The sequence below is a fragment of the Schistosoma mansoni genome (genome assembly GCF_000237925.1).
Source record: "Schistosoma mansoni, WGS project CABG00000000 data, chromosome 1 unplaced supercontig 0210, strain Puerto Rico, whole genome shotgun sequence".
Taxonomy (NCBI): Eukaryota; Metazoa; Platyhelminthes; class Trematoda; order Strigeidida; family Schistosomatidae; genus Schistosoma; species Schistosoma mansoni.
In genome coordinates, this window is record NW_017385995.1 from 248,049 (window position 1) to 262,236 (window position 14,188).

The 14,188-nt window shown below is 33.2% G+C and overlaps 1 protein-coding gene across 1 annotated transcript; it reads right to left on the reverse strand.

Moving 5' to 3' along the window:
* Positions 1-686: 686 nt before the first annotated feature.
* Smp_168820 (hypothetical protein) lies at positions 687-13,742 on the reverse strand (the record flags this gene model as incomplete). Its single annotated transcript, XM_018792862.1, has 11 exons — positions 687-816; positions 1,754-1,821; positions 4,969-5,296; positions 5,940-6,304; positions 7,767-8,006; positions 9,549-9,621; positions 11,378-11,567; positions 13,273-13,385; positions 13,427-13,497; positions 13,541-13,622; positions 13,660-13,742. The coding sequence occupies 11 exons, from the start codon at positions 13,740-13,742 to the stop codon at positions 687-689; spliced, it is 1,743 nt and encodes a 580-aa protein (XP_018644360.1).
* Positions 13,743-14,188: the final 446 nt, after the last annotated feature.

Here is a 14,188-nt window from a genome sequence, read left to right on the forward strand (position 1 = left end):
ACAAAGACGGCCACACGACAGTCAAAGAAATGCGAGAACAATTAATAGAAGTTTTACTCAGATTTGTATAACCCCCACAATCCTTTAATATTTTTCCACAGCGAACATACGTGAGTTAATAAAGAGCCAATATTTATGCACTAACTAAAGGCAGTTAGATACGACCAAACAATAGTCGATGGTTCTAATATTTTATCTTTATTGACAATGATGTTTATAGTGCTCAAAAAGTCACTAGCCCACCATTGTCTTGAACTTACATGAAGGTGTGTTATAGAGTGCATATGTTTGGAGGGTAAGATTTCCAATATTTAGCCTTCAATCGACTAATTGAACGAGTAGATATGAGTCAATGGAAGAAGGGAAGGCTTGTTTGCAGGAAGTATTCAACACACTAGGAAAGCGGAATGGGGAGTGCTGAGATAAAATCACAACTCGTACTCCCACCAACAGATAACATCAACTGAAAGACAACACCTGAAATAGCTTTCAAAATGAGCAGCCACAAAGTTGTATCTTCAGAACGAAAATTGATCAGACAGTTAAATACTCTTAACAGAGAATTAATAAAAAGAAGCTAGATCAATGAAGTAATAAAGTTAAAATTTAATTGATTTCTTGAAACTATCGAAAATAACATATTTACAATAAATCATATGAAAAAACAACAAAATAATCTTAACGTTTCAATCAACATCTTCAAGTCCAAGTGAGTCATTATCTGTATCAGAATTTTCTGGATCTGATGAAGATGTGGAGAGTGACGATGACGAAGAGTCCATTTCCTCCAACAACTGAAGTGATGGATCACGGTAACTACAGGGAATAAAGAAATAATATTATCAAGACATAAAGAGTGACTTTATAGAACAATAAGAACTGCTTAATATTTGTATGATATGTAGTTTCAGTAGTTAGGACTCATCAGCTAGCAATAGTATATCAACTAAAAAAACATTTCCGTTGGCCTGTCATATAACGAAAAATAAATGGTTCATGAATCTAATTTCAAAGACAATTCAGGAAAATACCATGAAGTCGTAAGACTGAATGTAAGCGGTTAAGAGTCAACCGATAATCTGGTGCTAGAAAAGAACCATCATAGCTAGAAGTTTGGATAATTTGCTCCTCTATTTTATGTAAGCATTACATTCCTTACTTTCCTCTACTGAATGATGAAATGTTTGTGTATTGAAATATTATAGACATGTAATAAACGGCACAACAAAACTCTTAGACCATTACATTATTTAATGAGGGGGTAAATATTGTTCTAAAAAGGCAAATATTGCACAAAAATTGGTGTTATATAACACACACAAAGAATCGAAATTAAAAAGTGAATTCCACTAACTAGATATTTTTATGCAGAATGATTTCAACTATTTTATATAAGGGACAATAAAACCACTTAATTCCTCAAAATTTGGTAGATGAAATGGAATAGGAACCTACAGTTCAATAATACAAACCTTGAGATAAGTAATAATAGCACAACTCGATTTAGACTTAAATCATGTACTGTACGTTAGTACATGATAAACGTATGTCCAAATAAAATTATATGCATATATAATCCACTAAAATAATTTTCAGATAGACCAAGTAGGCTAAAATGGAAAGAATCTTGTTACAAATAGTGATTGAATCATTTTCACTGCTTAAAATAGACAGTTCTTTTGGATATTTTCCTAGCTTCTATAACGGATCACATAATATTAGTTCGAATTTAAAAGTAGAAAAAAAAACTCACCGATTCAAATTGATTGGTTCTGTCGGCATACTGGGATAAGGCGGTAATTTAAATTTGATTCGAGATTTCTAAATAATAAAAATAAAGGTCATATAAAAGGATAAAAAATAATACACAACTATTATCTAACAAACCACATTTTAACGTCATTTATACTTCATTACGCCTGTCACCCCTCGTCGAGGAGCATAGGCCACACACCAGCATTCTTCATCCAACTCTGTACTGAGTAATCCTTTCCAGTTGTTTCCAGCTGCCATTCATCCTTTTCATATCTGCTTCCAGTTTTCGGCACAGTGTGTTCTTTGGTCTTACTCTTTTCCTTTTCCCTTTAGGATTCCAAGTTAGCACTTGCCTCGTGATGCAGTTTGATGACTTCCACAATGTATGTTCTATCAAGGTCCAGCGTCTTTTTCTAATTTTCTTTTCAGCTGGAAGTTGATTTGCTCTCCCCTACAGTAGTAGGTTGTTGCTGATAGTATCAGGCCAACAGATCTGGAGTATCTTGCGTAGACAAATATTTATGAATACTTGTACTTTTTTATGATGGCTGTGATAGTTCTCCAAGTTCCAGCTCCGTACAGTAGAACCGTTTTGAAGTTCGTATTGAAGATTCTGGCTTTGATATTGGCTGACAGTTGTTTTGAGTTCCATATGTTATTCAACTGTATGAATGCAGCCCTTGCTTTCCCAATCCTTGCCTTTACGTCTACATCGGATCCTCCTCGTTCATCGATGATGCTGTCCAGGTACGTGAAAGTTTCCACCTCTTCCAGAGTTCCTCCATCAAGCGTGATTGCGTTGGTGCTCTTCATGTTATATTTCAGGATCTTGTTTTGTCCTTTTTTATGTTGAGGCATTTTGCTGCAAAGGCTGCTGCTACGCTAGTGGTCTTCATCTGCATTTATTGGTATGTATGGGATAAAAGAGCAAGGTCATCTGCGTAGTCTAAATCGTCTGGTTGCACACAAGCTGTCCATTATATTCTGTGCTTCCATAATCTGTCCAACCACTAGAAGAAAGATAAAAAGACAGGAGCAAGCAGCCTTGTCTGACACCAGTCTACATATGAAATGCATTTGTCAGCTATCCTTCAAGCACTATCTTGCAGTGTAGTCCGTCGTATGAATTCTGTATGATGTTGACGATCTTCTCAGGTACATCATAGTGTCGAAGAAGTTTCCATAATGTCCTCCTGTCCACAATGTCAAACGCTTCCTCATAGTCAAGGAAGTTAATGTATGGTGATGAATTCCATTCAATTTACTATTCAACAATGATCCGTAGTGTCACGATTCAGTCTGTGCACGACCGATCCTTACGAAATCCGGTCTGTTGATCTCCAAGTTCGGCGTCTACTGAATCTTTCATTCGGTTCAGCAATACTCTATTGAAAACTTTCCCTGGTACCGACAGTAGTGTGATGCCTCTGTAGTTTTCACGTTTTCTCAGATCTTTCATTGGTATCCAGATAAGGCATTCTTTTTCTAGTCTGTCGGCTTTTGTTCTTTTCCCAAGTCTTCCTGAACAGAGTATGGAAAATGTTTGCAGTTGCTTGTAAATCTGACTTCAATGATTCAGGTGGTATATATTACCAGGCCCTGTTGTATTCCCACTCTTGATTTATTTGATGGCCATCCTGATTTCTCCGACCATTGTTGGAGTGACATCTGTAGGTTGGTCTCTAGGTGCTGCTCTGATGTCCACTAGATTCAGTAGAGTTGGTCTATTCAAGAGTTCTACTCATCTGTTCCTCTGTTCCTGAATCTCAGGATTGGTTTGCCTTCTTTGTTCTTGACTAGTCTCTGGTCTACCATATTTCCCTGCTAGTTTCTTCGCTGTGTCATATAGATAGTTGTTTCATATTTCCTTCTCCTGCAGCTTTTTCTTCTGCCACTGTTAGGTCTTCCAAGTATTTCTGCTTGTCGGCTCTAGACGTCATTTATACTGAATGCAAATTTACAAATAAATTATCGGTTCACCATTTTCTGTCGAGAAAATAAAAACAATCTTATTATTGCTTAGCTAGCGATTTTATCAGTTAAGCGATAGAGCGAAAATATAGGTTATCAAATACTAGCAAGCTTCTCATATCAATGACCTTCGAAGAAGACAGATGTGAACGAGGATATAGTGCATATTTTATATCCCTTTCCTTAACAGACAAATGACTCTTGATTATCGTATCTAGTGTAAGCACGTTGACCATTTCTGTTTACTAAAATGAACGAAACTGTTAATTGTTTACAACTCACATAAAGTTAGTTTTAAGGTATGTACATGTGCCAGTATTAAGAGGTATCAGTCTGTACACCAGGATAAGCTTAAGATGTTAGGACACGTTACGATTTCTGAGAAATGACTTTTCGTAACTGTAACAATCGCTGTTCTTGATAAAATCCTTTAGAAGACTTTCTTTTTATGTGTCTGATGGTCGCATTATGGTGACCTGCACGGTTTGATCAACATTTTTTCCAATCTCGCTGTTGTTATAATCGTAGATGGTTAGAGAAATTATGAAGTAGGATTGAAATGAAATTAAGAATTTTACAAGACATTTACTGATAAGTAAACGTTTAGTGACTAACGCGTAAAATCAGATGGCAGAGAATAGCTGTCTTACGACTCAAGAAGGAAACTAAGATAACCCACCCGTTTGATACACAGGTGAATGACGGTTGACTAAGGGTCCTTACAGATTACAAAAAGCTAAAAATTAAAACACTTCCTATGGACTATCTAATAACTTCAACTCAAAATGCTACAACAGATATGAGGAACAATCTAACATCTAATAAATACGTTGTTTTCTAAATGAATGTCCAACGACGGATATCCAGTTCAATGGACAAGAACTTTACTTAATATGTGTGACGTTTTTCTCAGTACTCGGTTGATACCACGTTCTCTATGTTTACTGAAACTACGTAAATATATGAAAGTTTGTATGATAAGCCATTAATTATACTTGTCATTGTTAAGACTAAAGAGATTATCCAACTGTTCAAATACTGAACTAGGAGATATAGACCGTATAGTTAGAGTTTATTTGTTAAATCAAGTGTTTAAACCAATAAAGAAAAATTGCAGCATTGGTTTATTGCTACCTAGAATTAGTAAATAAATCTATGTTTATGAGCACTCCTTCTCCTTTATTCAGGTTCCAGGGGGAGTTATAAACATATTATTAAAATAAAACAAATCTGATGTCTTACTTCATAGTTAGCTTGTACACTTTTCATTAGGTTTATTGATTGATTTATATTGAGTGGGCACAATTGACGATGCCCAAGTGGATCAAATAATTGATTACCAGAAGATATCCATGCTTGAATTTTATCACTTAATATATATTTTTTATCATGTTTATTAGTAACATCACTAAATTCGGCACTTTCATTATCACAATGATAATCTAAGTAGGACAATAAAAATGGATGATGCTGTTTACCAGATAACTTGGTCGATGGGAATGACTTCATTAGTTTATTATGATGATTACTGTTATTTTCTAAATAACATCTTTCATGACGATCAAGATGTCTAGTTAGAAAAAGAAACAACAACAACAACTAGTAGAAAAAGTGAACAGAATGAATGAGTTTAAAATGATCGTATCACGTTTTGTAGCAGAAGATGGTCTTAGAGAAGTATCTATTCGAGGTATTTAAAACAAAACTTTCCACCATGATAACTGTACGGGCTAAATAAAAACGGAAGCATAGGGTGTAGGTAAATGGAATAAAAAATGATAATTCGCCAAGATAAACAATAGATTTCACACAATTAGGCATTATTATAAATATAAATAAAACTATATTTAAATGTGATAAGTTTAATAAATTATGAAGTCCTAGAGACTGTGTGACTCAACAATATAAACCAATGATAACCAATATATAGTTTCAATGTTATCAAATGCCAACATTAATTTAGAATGAAGCTATTGTATTAAATCCAGACCAATTTTCATTCAAATAACTCCTGTACAATGGAAGTAACTAACAGTCAACCAACTAGTAGAGAATGAATAATTGCCAAGATAAACCGAATAAATTTCAACCTAATAAGAGAACACTTTCCAGCCAATCTCCTTCATACCACAGTATCTGAAAGCATACAACTCCGACTGAGTTAGTTAAAAACAATTCCGAATATTGAAAAATATTAGTAAACACTAGCTTACTTGTAAACATCACGAAAATAAATATAAAGTATACGAATAGTTTCTAGATCACCAGTGACGAAAGCATTTCTGACGATATCCGCTTCTTCATTTGTGTGACTAGTAATCCTGGAATTTCCTGAAATCGATGATGACGACGACGGATGATAAGATAAAAATCCAGCAAATTGTTTCCAACCGCCTAGACCAGCTAAACGGGTTAAACGAGTTCGACCTAAACCAACAAGGGCTAATCGGCGTAAAATATTGTCAGGTATTTTATTCAAATCATTGACTTTATTATTTGTTGAAGCCAAAGTAGATTTATTCGCCATGATATTGCAAGCAGTTTTAAGTTTACGCAAAAGATATAGCTCAATAGGTGCCTGTCAAAAGTGTATAAAAATTTAGATAAGTATGAAACAATGCTGATAAACATACCCATCGAAATAAACGATTTAGTCTTGCATTGTAAACATTTCAATGAAAACTAGTGGATACAGCAATATCTCAGACTTTAGATTTGAATATCAGGGTGTTTTGGTTGTGATAGCTTCAAACTCAGTTCAGTAAATGAATACAGTCCATGTTATTACCACAAATAAATAGTGGAACCTTGTTTCCCAGATAGTTTTTCTTAAATGTTCTAGTTATTTTTAGTAATCACTCGACTGACTTCATCAACAAGACCAGAGAAACAATGATACCAGCTATATGACTATTGAGAACCAAAGAATATGACAACTGTTTCTCCGTAGCTGGGAAATTCTCAAAAGCGCCACAACACAACGCCATATTTGGGGTCAGACCAACAACCTTAATGTCGTATGGATGATATAATACTGTTAGATCATGGAATCAGAATCAAACGGTTCAATGTGTCCTCACTAATGATTGGCTACCATATGAGTTTCCTTACATTCTAACAGGAAACTGTAACCTCTGGAATCAACTAAGTAGAAAATGTAGTTACTGAACGATGACATTGCTTAAGGATCGTTATAAATGACGAACAGGCTGAAGATGAGACTATGACTTAGTAGTCCAGCGTACAATGCTTGTAGCGATGCTTGAAGATCCTTTACTAAATCCCATAGGAATTCATAAGCGTCCATTACTGAAGAGTTCTAAGGTAGAAAGAAACAGTTCAAATGTGTTTTCGGGTTCTTAGTGGAAGTCGATAATGAAGTTTATTTGAATTAAAATAAGTAAGAATCAATAGTGCTGAGTATAAGTCGATAAATATATAGACAATCGCAGAAAATGCTGTTAGCCGAATCTAACAGACAATTAAAACTTTACAGTTCACTGCAAACAAGTGAAATGAAACAATTATAAGAATATTTATGTGTTTAAGTTAACAAACCCTATTTTTTCGTATTTACAGGGGATACTTCTGTAAACAAAAGAAACTCAAAGAAATCGGAAAGGTCAGAATTTATAAACAATTCGAATATTAAACAAATAAAAAAAGTAGTTTACCTCCATCCACATGATGGTTTTAGCTTTGGACAACTTCAAATATTCTAAAGAATTTGAAAAATACCGTAATACTACATTATTTATTGTCTTTTCATCGTTATTCGAAGGTGAAGGCAACTTGTCAAATAGCAATTCATAAAGTTTATAACATTCTTTAATAAATTTTTGACTGATGTGCGTAAGTGATGTTTTACTTTGTGACAAATGATCATCTTGTTTTTCCACATCATTCATGGATTGAACAATTTTATCAATTTCACTATTACTAATATTATTATTAGTAGTATTATTATTACTGAGAGTTATTGTATTTAAGGCATAAAAAGCATTAGAGAAGTAACAATCATGCGGCTGAGCTGAACGAACAATATTTGAATGACGCGTAGAACGTATTAACCGACTAAGATAGATTATATCATCGAAATTGTTAGAATTATTATTGTTATTATTTGAAGAGTAGCATATAAGGCAATAGGTCCTTGCATTAGATACTGCAACTTCATTTTTATCACTGGTGGTTGATATAAATAACCATAAATCATGCAATGCATGTGTTGGTTGACTAAGTGATACTTTTTTCGATGGTATCTCATTCAAAGTGGATTTCTAAGTTTTTTTTAAAAAAGAGAATAAAATAGAAAGTTAAAGTTCCTATAATGACAGATTTAGTTTTTGGAAAAAAAGGTTATAATAATATAATGAGTCATATTCATGTGTCCTATGAAGGCTTAAAATTACATGGTTTTCGTTAAGAAATGGTAGATCTTACGCGTTAGGATAACCGTGATAACTTTTTTCCAACCCATATTTCTGCACTAAACTTTCCGGCTATCTGATTGATTACCTCTGCTTTAGCTTGCTACTACTAAGATGTCTCAAGGTTATATAACTGTCGCTATGTAAACATAATTGTTTTTCTATTAAGGATATAAAAGCTATGCTGAAATTCCTATCTCCTCTCTTTTCCTTGTTTGTGAGTGCGGAATATTAATGTTGAAGTATTGCAGTGCATTAGTTGTTCAGTCCAACTAGTTTGCATGTATCCCGTCTTACATTACAATCTCCCAATGGTTTGCAATTTGGGATTACAATAGGCCATCGCAAATTGTAAAAGTGCGATTTCACCTATAAAAACTCAATTGTTACGAGAACTGAGTTTGATTATTCTTGTCTTGATAGTTGGGAAAATGAATTGCGTTGTCAATAAATAATATCAACGAATAAGGAAAAATTGCTTTCAAAAATGTTGGTAATAGGGAACTTTGCAAACAAGGTAAGAAAAATATATGCAGAAATGTGATTGGACTTCAAGAAGCTGAGATAAAAATCCGATGGTTAAAATGATCTTTAATTACAAAGGAAATAATAATTGCCGACAACTTATTTGTGTATTATTGAATGAAACAAACAGATTAGTACTTTACATAACATGGACTAAGTGTAATGTAATGCATATAACTATATGCGATACAAATTTCCCTATGATCAAACATTTAATGTGATGTCAATTTAGGATAGAATCTGGTCACATATTGCAACTAGATTAGTTAAACAGATCTGAAAGTTTATTTAATTCCTAAATGAATACTAGGTAAGTAAACAATCGGATAGAAACAGAAGAGAATCTTGTATAACACTGTAAAGATTGAAGTTGTTACACTTCACAAGCAATATAGCCAAAGAAATGAACAAGAAGATAGTAGTAAGCCAATTAATCAAAAAAAATAACATCAATAGTAGTAAAGGACTAAGAGATAAAAGAAGAAAAGATATTGGGATATTATTGTTTATTTAAAACAATAAAGATTAGATGTGTCTGCCATAACCCAATCAATTTTAAGCCACATAACAAACATCAACTTTACATATTTCGCTTGTCGTATTTACGAAATTAGTGTGGTTCCGATCAAATACTCGTATAATGAACAAATATTCTAACATAGATTGATGAATTCGGTGTAGCAAATGAGCAACGAGAAATTAAAAAATTTAATACACATTAATAACCAACTTGTATGAAACTTTGAGAAGGAATTGTGAGTCAATAATTTATTTCCAATGATACGATATTATTTGTGTACTTTATAACCGTCAGTGTGTTTATAAGTATAGCAAATATTACTTATTTGTACATATAAATTTACTCACTGTGTTAATACAATTCATATTAGGAAACCATGTGTTTACAAGACCAGCACGTAAAAGGCTTCGATTAGGATTGCTAAAATAAATAGAAATAATTCTTTAATAATTACTAACTAATTAACATATTTTCTCCGATTGGTAAATATTTTTGACCAACTCGCGCCATAAGAATATTAAAAGTGAACCAGACTACAGTATCTCAAATTGAAGCGGATCGAGTTGATAAAGTGCTTACAGATTTTAGGATATAAATTAAAAATGAATTTATGTCAGGAAACTTGACATGGATCTGAGATTCTGTTTCAGATGAATGCCTTTTACACCAATTGAAATTCAAATTGACCAACGAATGGTTGATTCTGAACTTGTAATTTCTGTGAACTACACTTAGAGCTCCATCAATGCATGAGGAAGATACTGTTCAGCTCTCAAGATTGACTCTCGAGGGAGAAATAACCATAGGGAGCTGAATACTTAATCTACAAGATGATATTTTCAGATCACAGTATCATTGTTTTTTAATGTTGGTCTTTTGAGCTACACAGTATCTCAAGCACCCAAACAGTGTGTGACTCAGAGCTTAATTTGAAAATAAACACAATTTACAATCTACGAAGTAAGCACAAGAAAAGTAGTTCATGATATCTGTAGAGCCTATAGAAGATTTTGTTTAAAATGTGTAGGGATTATTTTGGTGAAAAATTAGTCTTTTTTATTAAGCCGCTTGCTTGATAATGTAATGCGAAATCTCGATACTTCCTTTTTGTAAGAATTCTAGTAGAAAACATGCTTGTATTTTATGCAGCGATTATTAATCCACATATTTACCTACGAGGTGTCTGTACTTCATAAAGACCGACAAAGTACCTCAAAACACATTTATGGAGAATTCATTTTCATTTTCTTGAAATCGACGAATAAACGACTGTCAAAAAACATAAATGAGTATCTCATGAAAGGCACAGAGAGTTCTACAAACAACGATGAATTATCCGAGAATACCGTGGAAAACAAATGTATGGTCAACAAATTCAAACCAAACAAAAGAAATTTCGGGATGTCTAGTTAATGAGTTAAGGAAGCACATAAACATTAAATTTTCTAGATATGTGGTGATCATCACATCTACATGAAAAAAACGAAGTAAAATCGTATTGTCGCACATTACATTCCATTTGGTGTTTATTATCCCTAGCCAGATAATGGGGATCAGGTTGACCATAGTATTAACAGAAACCACTATCAGAGCTAACCGATAACTGCTAGTTATATTCCAGTTGTAATTTAAACAGCTAAACGATTGTGATCAATGAATCCAATAGATGCTGGAATCAACAGCAAACAGGTTCCTCAATATACTGAACTGTTTCTTGGCAACCCTCCATACTAGGTACCAACTTCATTTTGGTGATACAATTCGGTTCACAAATTAAATCTGCTTTCTAAATGTAAGTCATATGTGAATAATATGTTTTTGTTGTTACTCGTATTACTTTCCCGGAATTCTTTGAGTCAAGAACTGATTAATATGAATGTTTAGTTTTGTAAGGCGCTCAAATAAATTAACTGTAAACAAGCTCCAGAATACCATAACTTGGACATCTTTTATACTGACATTTGTACAAATTATGACGAATAAATAAATTCGTAGATTTAAAACCCACATAACCTTGTTCAAGCATAATTATCATGGGAGCTTTGACAGGTTGGGAGTGAATTAAATGTTCACAGTAATCAATACGTTATGCTGTTCTGCACAGAAAGTAATAGAAAAGAAAAACGAGGCAGCACAGATAAAATAGTTAATTATTATTTTTATACCGAATGCTTACCTACAATCCAATACAGATAAATATACTACATTCCCCACGAACCGAAATGAAAATGTGAACCATTGGAACAAACTTGAAATATAAGAGCATGGAAGATTTAATGATTGTCTAATACCAGTATACTCTTCGTAAGATAAAAATGGAATATTATCATATTTTTCATTCGAATCAGAAGTAGTACCATCACAAGCTGTAATAATATAATATAATGAAGTAATACATATGGAACTAGCAAAGTGCAAGGGATTTTTCCAAAAAATCAGCCACTGAATGATAAGGATGTTATAATGGAAGTTTTAAAATATATTCACAGTACCAATCATAAAACATGTGCCCGTGATTAAATGTAAACTACGAATCACATTCATCTTGAGGAACTTATTCATATTTTAACGGGGCCATGCATTGAGCTGATAAATTATGAAAATAAAGAGATCAGTTTTTACAGGATAATGAAAGCTGTTAGAAGATCACGGTGAAATTTATGAGTCTTGTATTTAGACTACCTATTCTTTTAAGATACGATAACATAATACATCATAGAAGCCTAAATATTAAAAGATATGAAGACCAAACTAGACTAAAATTGTATCTAGAATGACTTACATTTACACATGATCTACTACAATTAAATACTAACTACTTTAGCTGATGAAACCCTCAGTATATGTATTTTGGTCAACTAAATTACGTTAACTGATTTTTTTTAACTCAGTTGCGCATAGATCCACACACTCGTGAACTAACTATTCATTGAACTGGGACCATTATTTCAAATGGCATCACTTAACCTGTTCAAACCTTATGCCATTAGCATACATACAAAGTAACGCTAAACCTTCACATTACAAAGATCACATTTTTCCACACACACGTCTCTCATAGAATCCCCTCTGACCTGAATGACAGTAACATTATCACGATTAGACTTGTTTACGACACATAAAATATTTTGATTTTTTAATTCGTACTATTTAAACTTGTTCTAATTTAATTTGGTTTTTTATTCCATGAAGAAACAAATTACACTACCACAGGTCAGTAATCCAAATGAGATATTACAAATATACTATAATTCAAATGGATGTATAGGTCATTGGTTTTAAAATTCTTTTGAGAAGTTTGAGTGTTATGTTCACATCTGAATTAAATGTAACTAACAGTCGGATACGTGGACCCATGTACTACTGAGTTGGGAGACCAATTAAGTTAATTTAGTTTACCCGAATATGTTTTGGATTTTCTGTCTATTGGGGTACTACAAATATATTATTATTTCATTATCAAAAACAAATTACTCAGTGCTTAATTTATTTAAAACCATCAAATCAAACCTTAATAGTAAAACTTATGACTTTGGAGGCCAGATTTTACAAGGATGAATGGACTTGATCAAAATAGTATCAAATATGATCAAGATTGATGTGAATTGCTTTAGCTTTCCCTACATGAAGACTAATATCATTGATCGGTCCATTATCATAAGTCATGAAACTGTCCAGAAGTGAGAAATCAGAAATTAGGCTGACTAATTCACCGGATACTTCGGTACGAATCACACAAAGTGTGGGGGCTAACGATATTAACCAATTGCGTAAGGCGAATTAGATACGAGGGTCGAACCTGCGACTTGACGAGTAACAACCAAACCCCTTAGCCATCAAGCCACCGCTTCACACGAAATTCTTGATAATTTTCAATGGCCAATCACTAAGATAAACCTCAGATATAAGCTGGGTTTTTTGAAATACTTTATACTTTTACGGTCTAGAGAATATGTTATGTTTGTGGAAGTTGATAATCAAGTGATTGGATGCCATCACATAGTAAGACTTTACTAAAAGCAGAAATAAGTAGAATGTGTAAATGAAGGTTAAAAATATACAAGTACTTACGTAAACTAATAGATATATTGGAAAGATTATTTGATAGACTATCAATGGAATCTTCTTTAGGATCTGTATTAGTCCAACTTTCTGATTCATTTCCGTCATAATTTGAAGTCAAACTGGAAGCACATTTATTTAATCATATGAGATAACAGATTACTTTGATAATGCATGAGTGACCTTTGTCTCATTCGCTATGGGAGGGTTTTTATCATCATTGAGGAGGCAAGTCTATAGGAGAGAATCACTGTATGACTGTTTAAGACTTCAGTACCTTCTTATCAGATAATATAGCCTGAATCTTTTCAATTGAACTCACTAGTTTCTCACCGGAATCAGGCAACTTAGGAAGAAGACTAAAACAAATGAATCAAGTGTTCTTGTTTAATATACTGGTCGCGTAAGTGAAGCTGCTTTGAGAGCAATTCTTCCAGCTCCAAAACTGTCAGAGACTCTAGGGATCGTCGGTTTTCCATCCAAGGTTGAATGGAGAAGTCTTAAAAAGGAAGTAACGCCATGAGATTAAAGACTCAAATAGAATGTCATAAACAGCAGTTAGTAAACATAATGTGGTTTATTAAGTAATTATTGTGTGGAATAGATTCTAATAAGTACATAAAGCAAAAATCAGGCACAGATTTAGGGACGGGTATTCTAACGATAAGACATTAGACACAGTGGGTTCTTAATTAAGAAGCATGTTATGAAAATTCTGGCCAATAAATAAAAATGGATACTCATAAAGAACTGTAATTGAATAAATAGACATATATGGTAATAATGCATTTTCACATTCTTGACATAGTTATATAAACAACACTTTCTAAAAGCTACATATTCAATACCGATCTTTAGAAAACATTTGTCATAAAGTTTACCTCAGTGAATTTAAACCAAACTAACTCTCCTAAAGTAAAGTCTT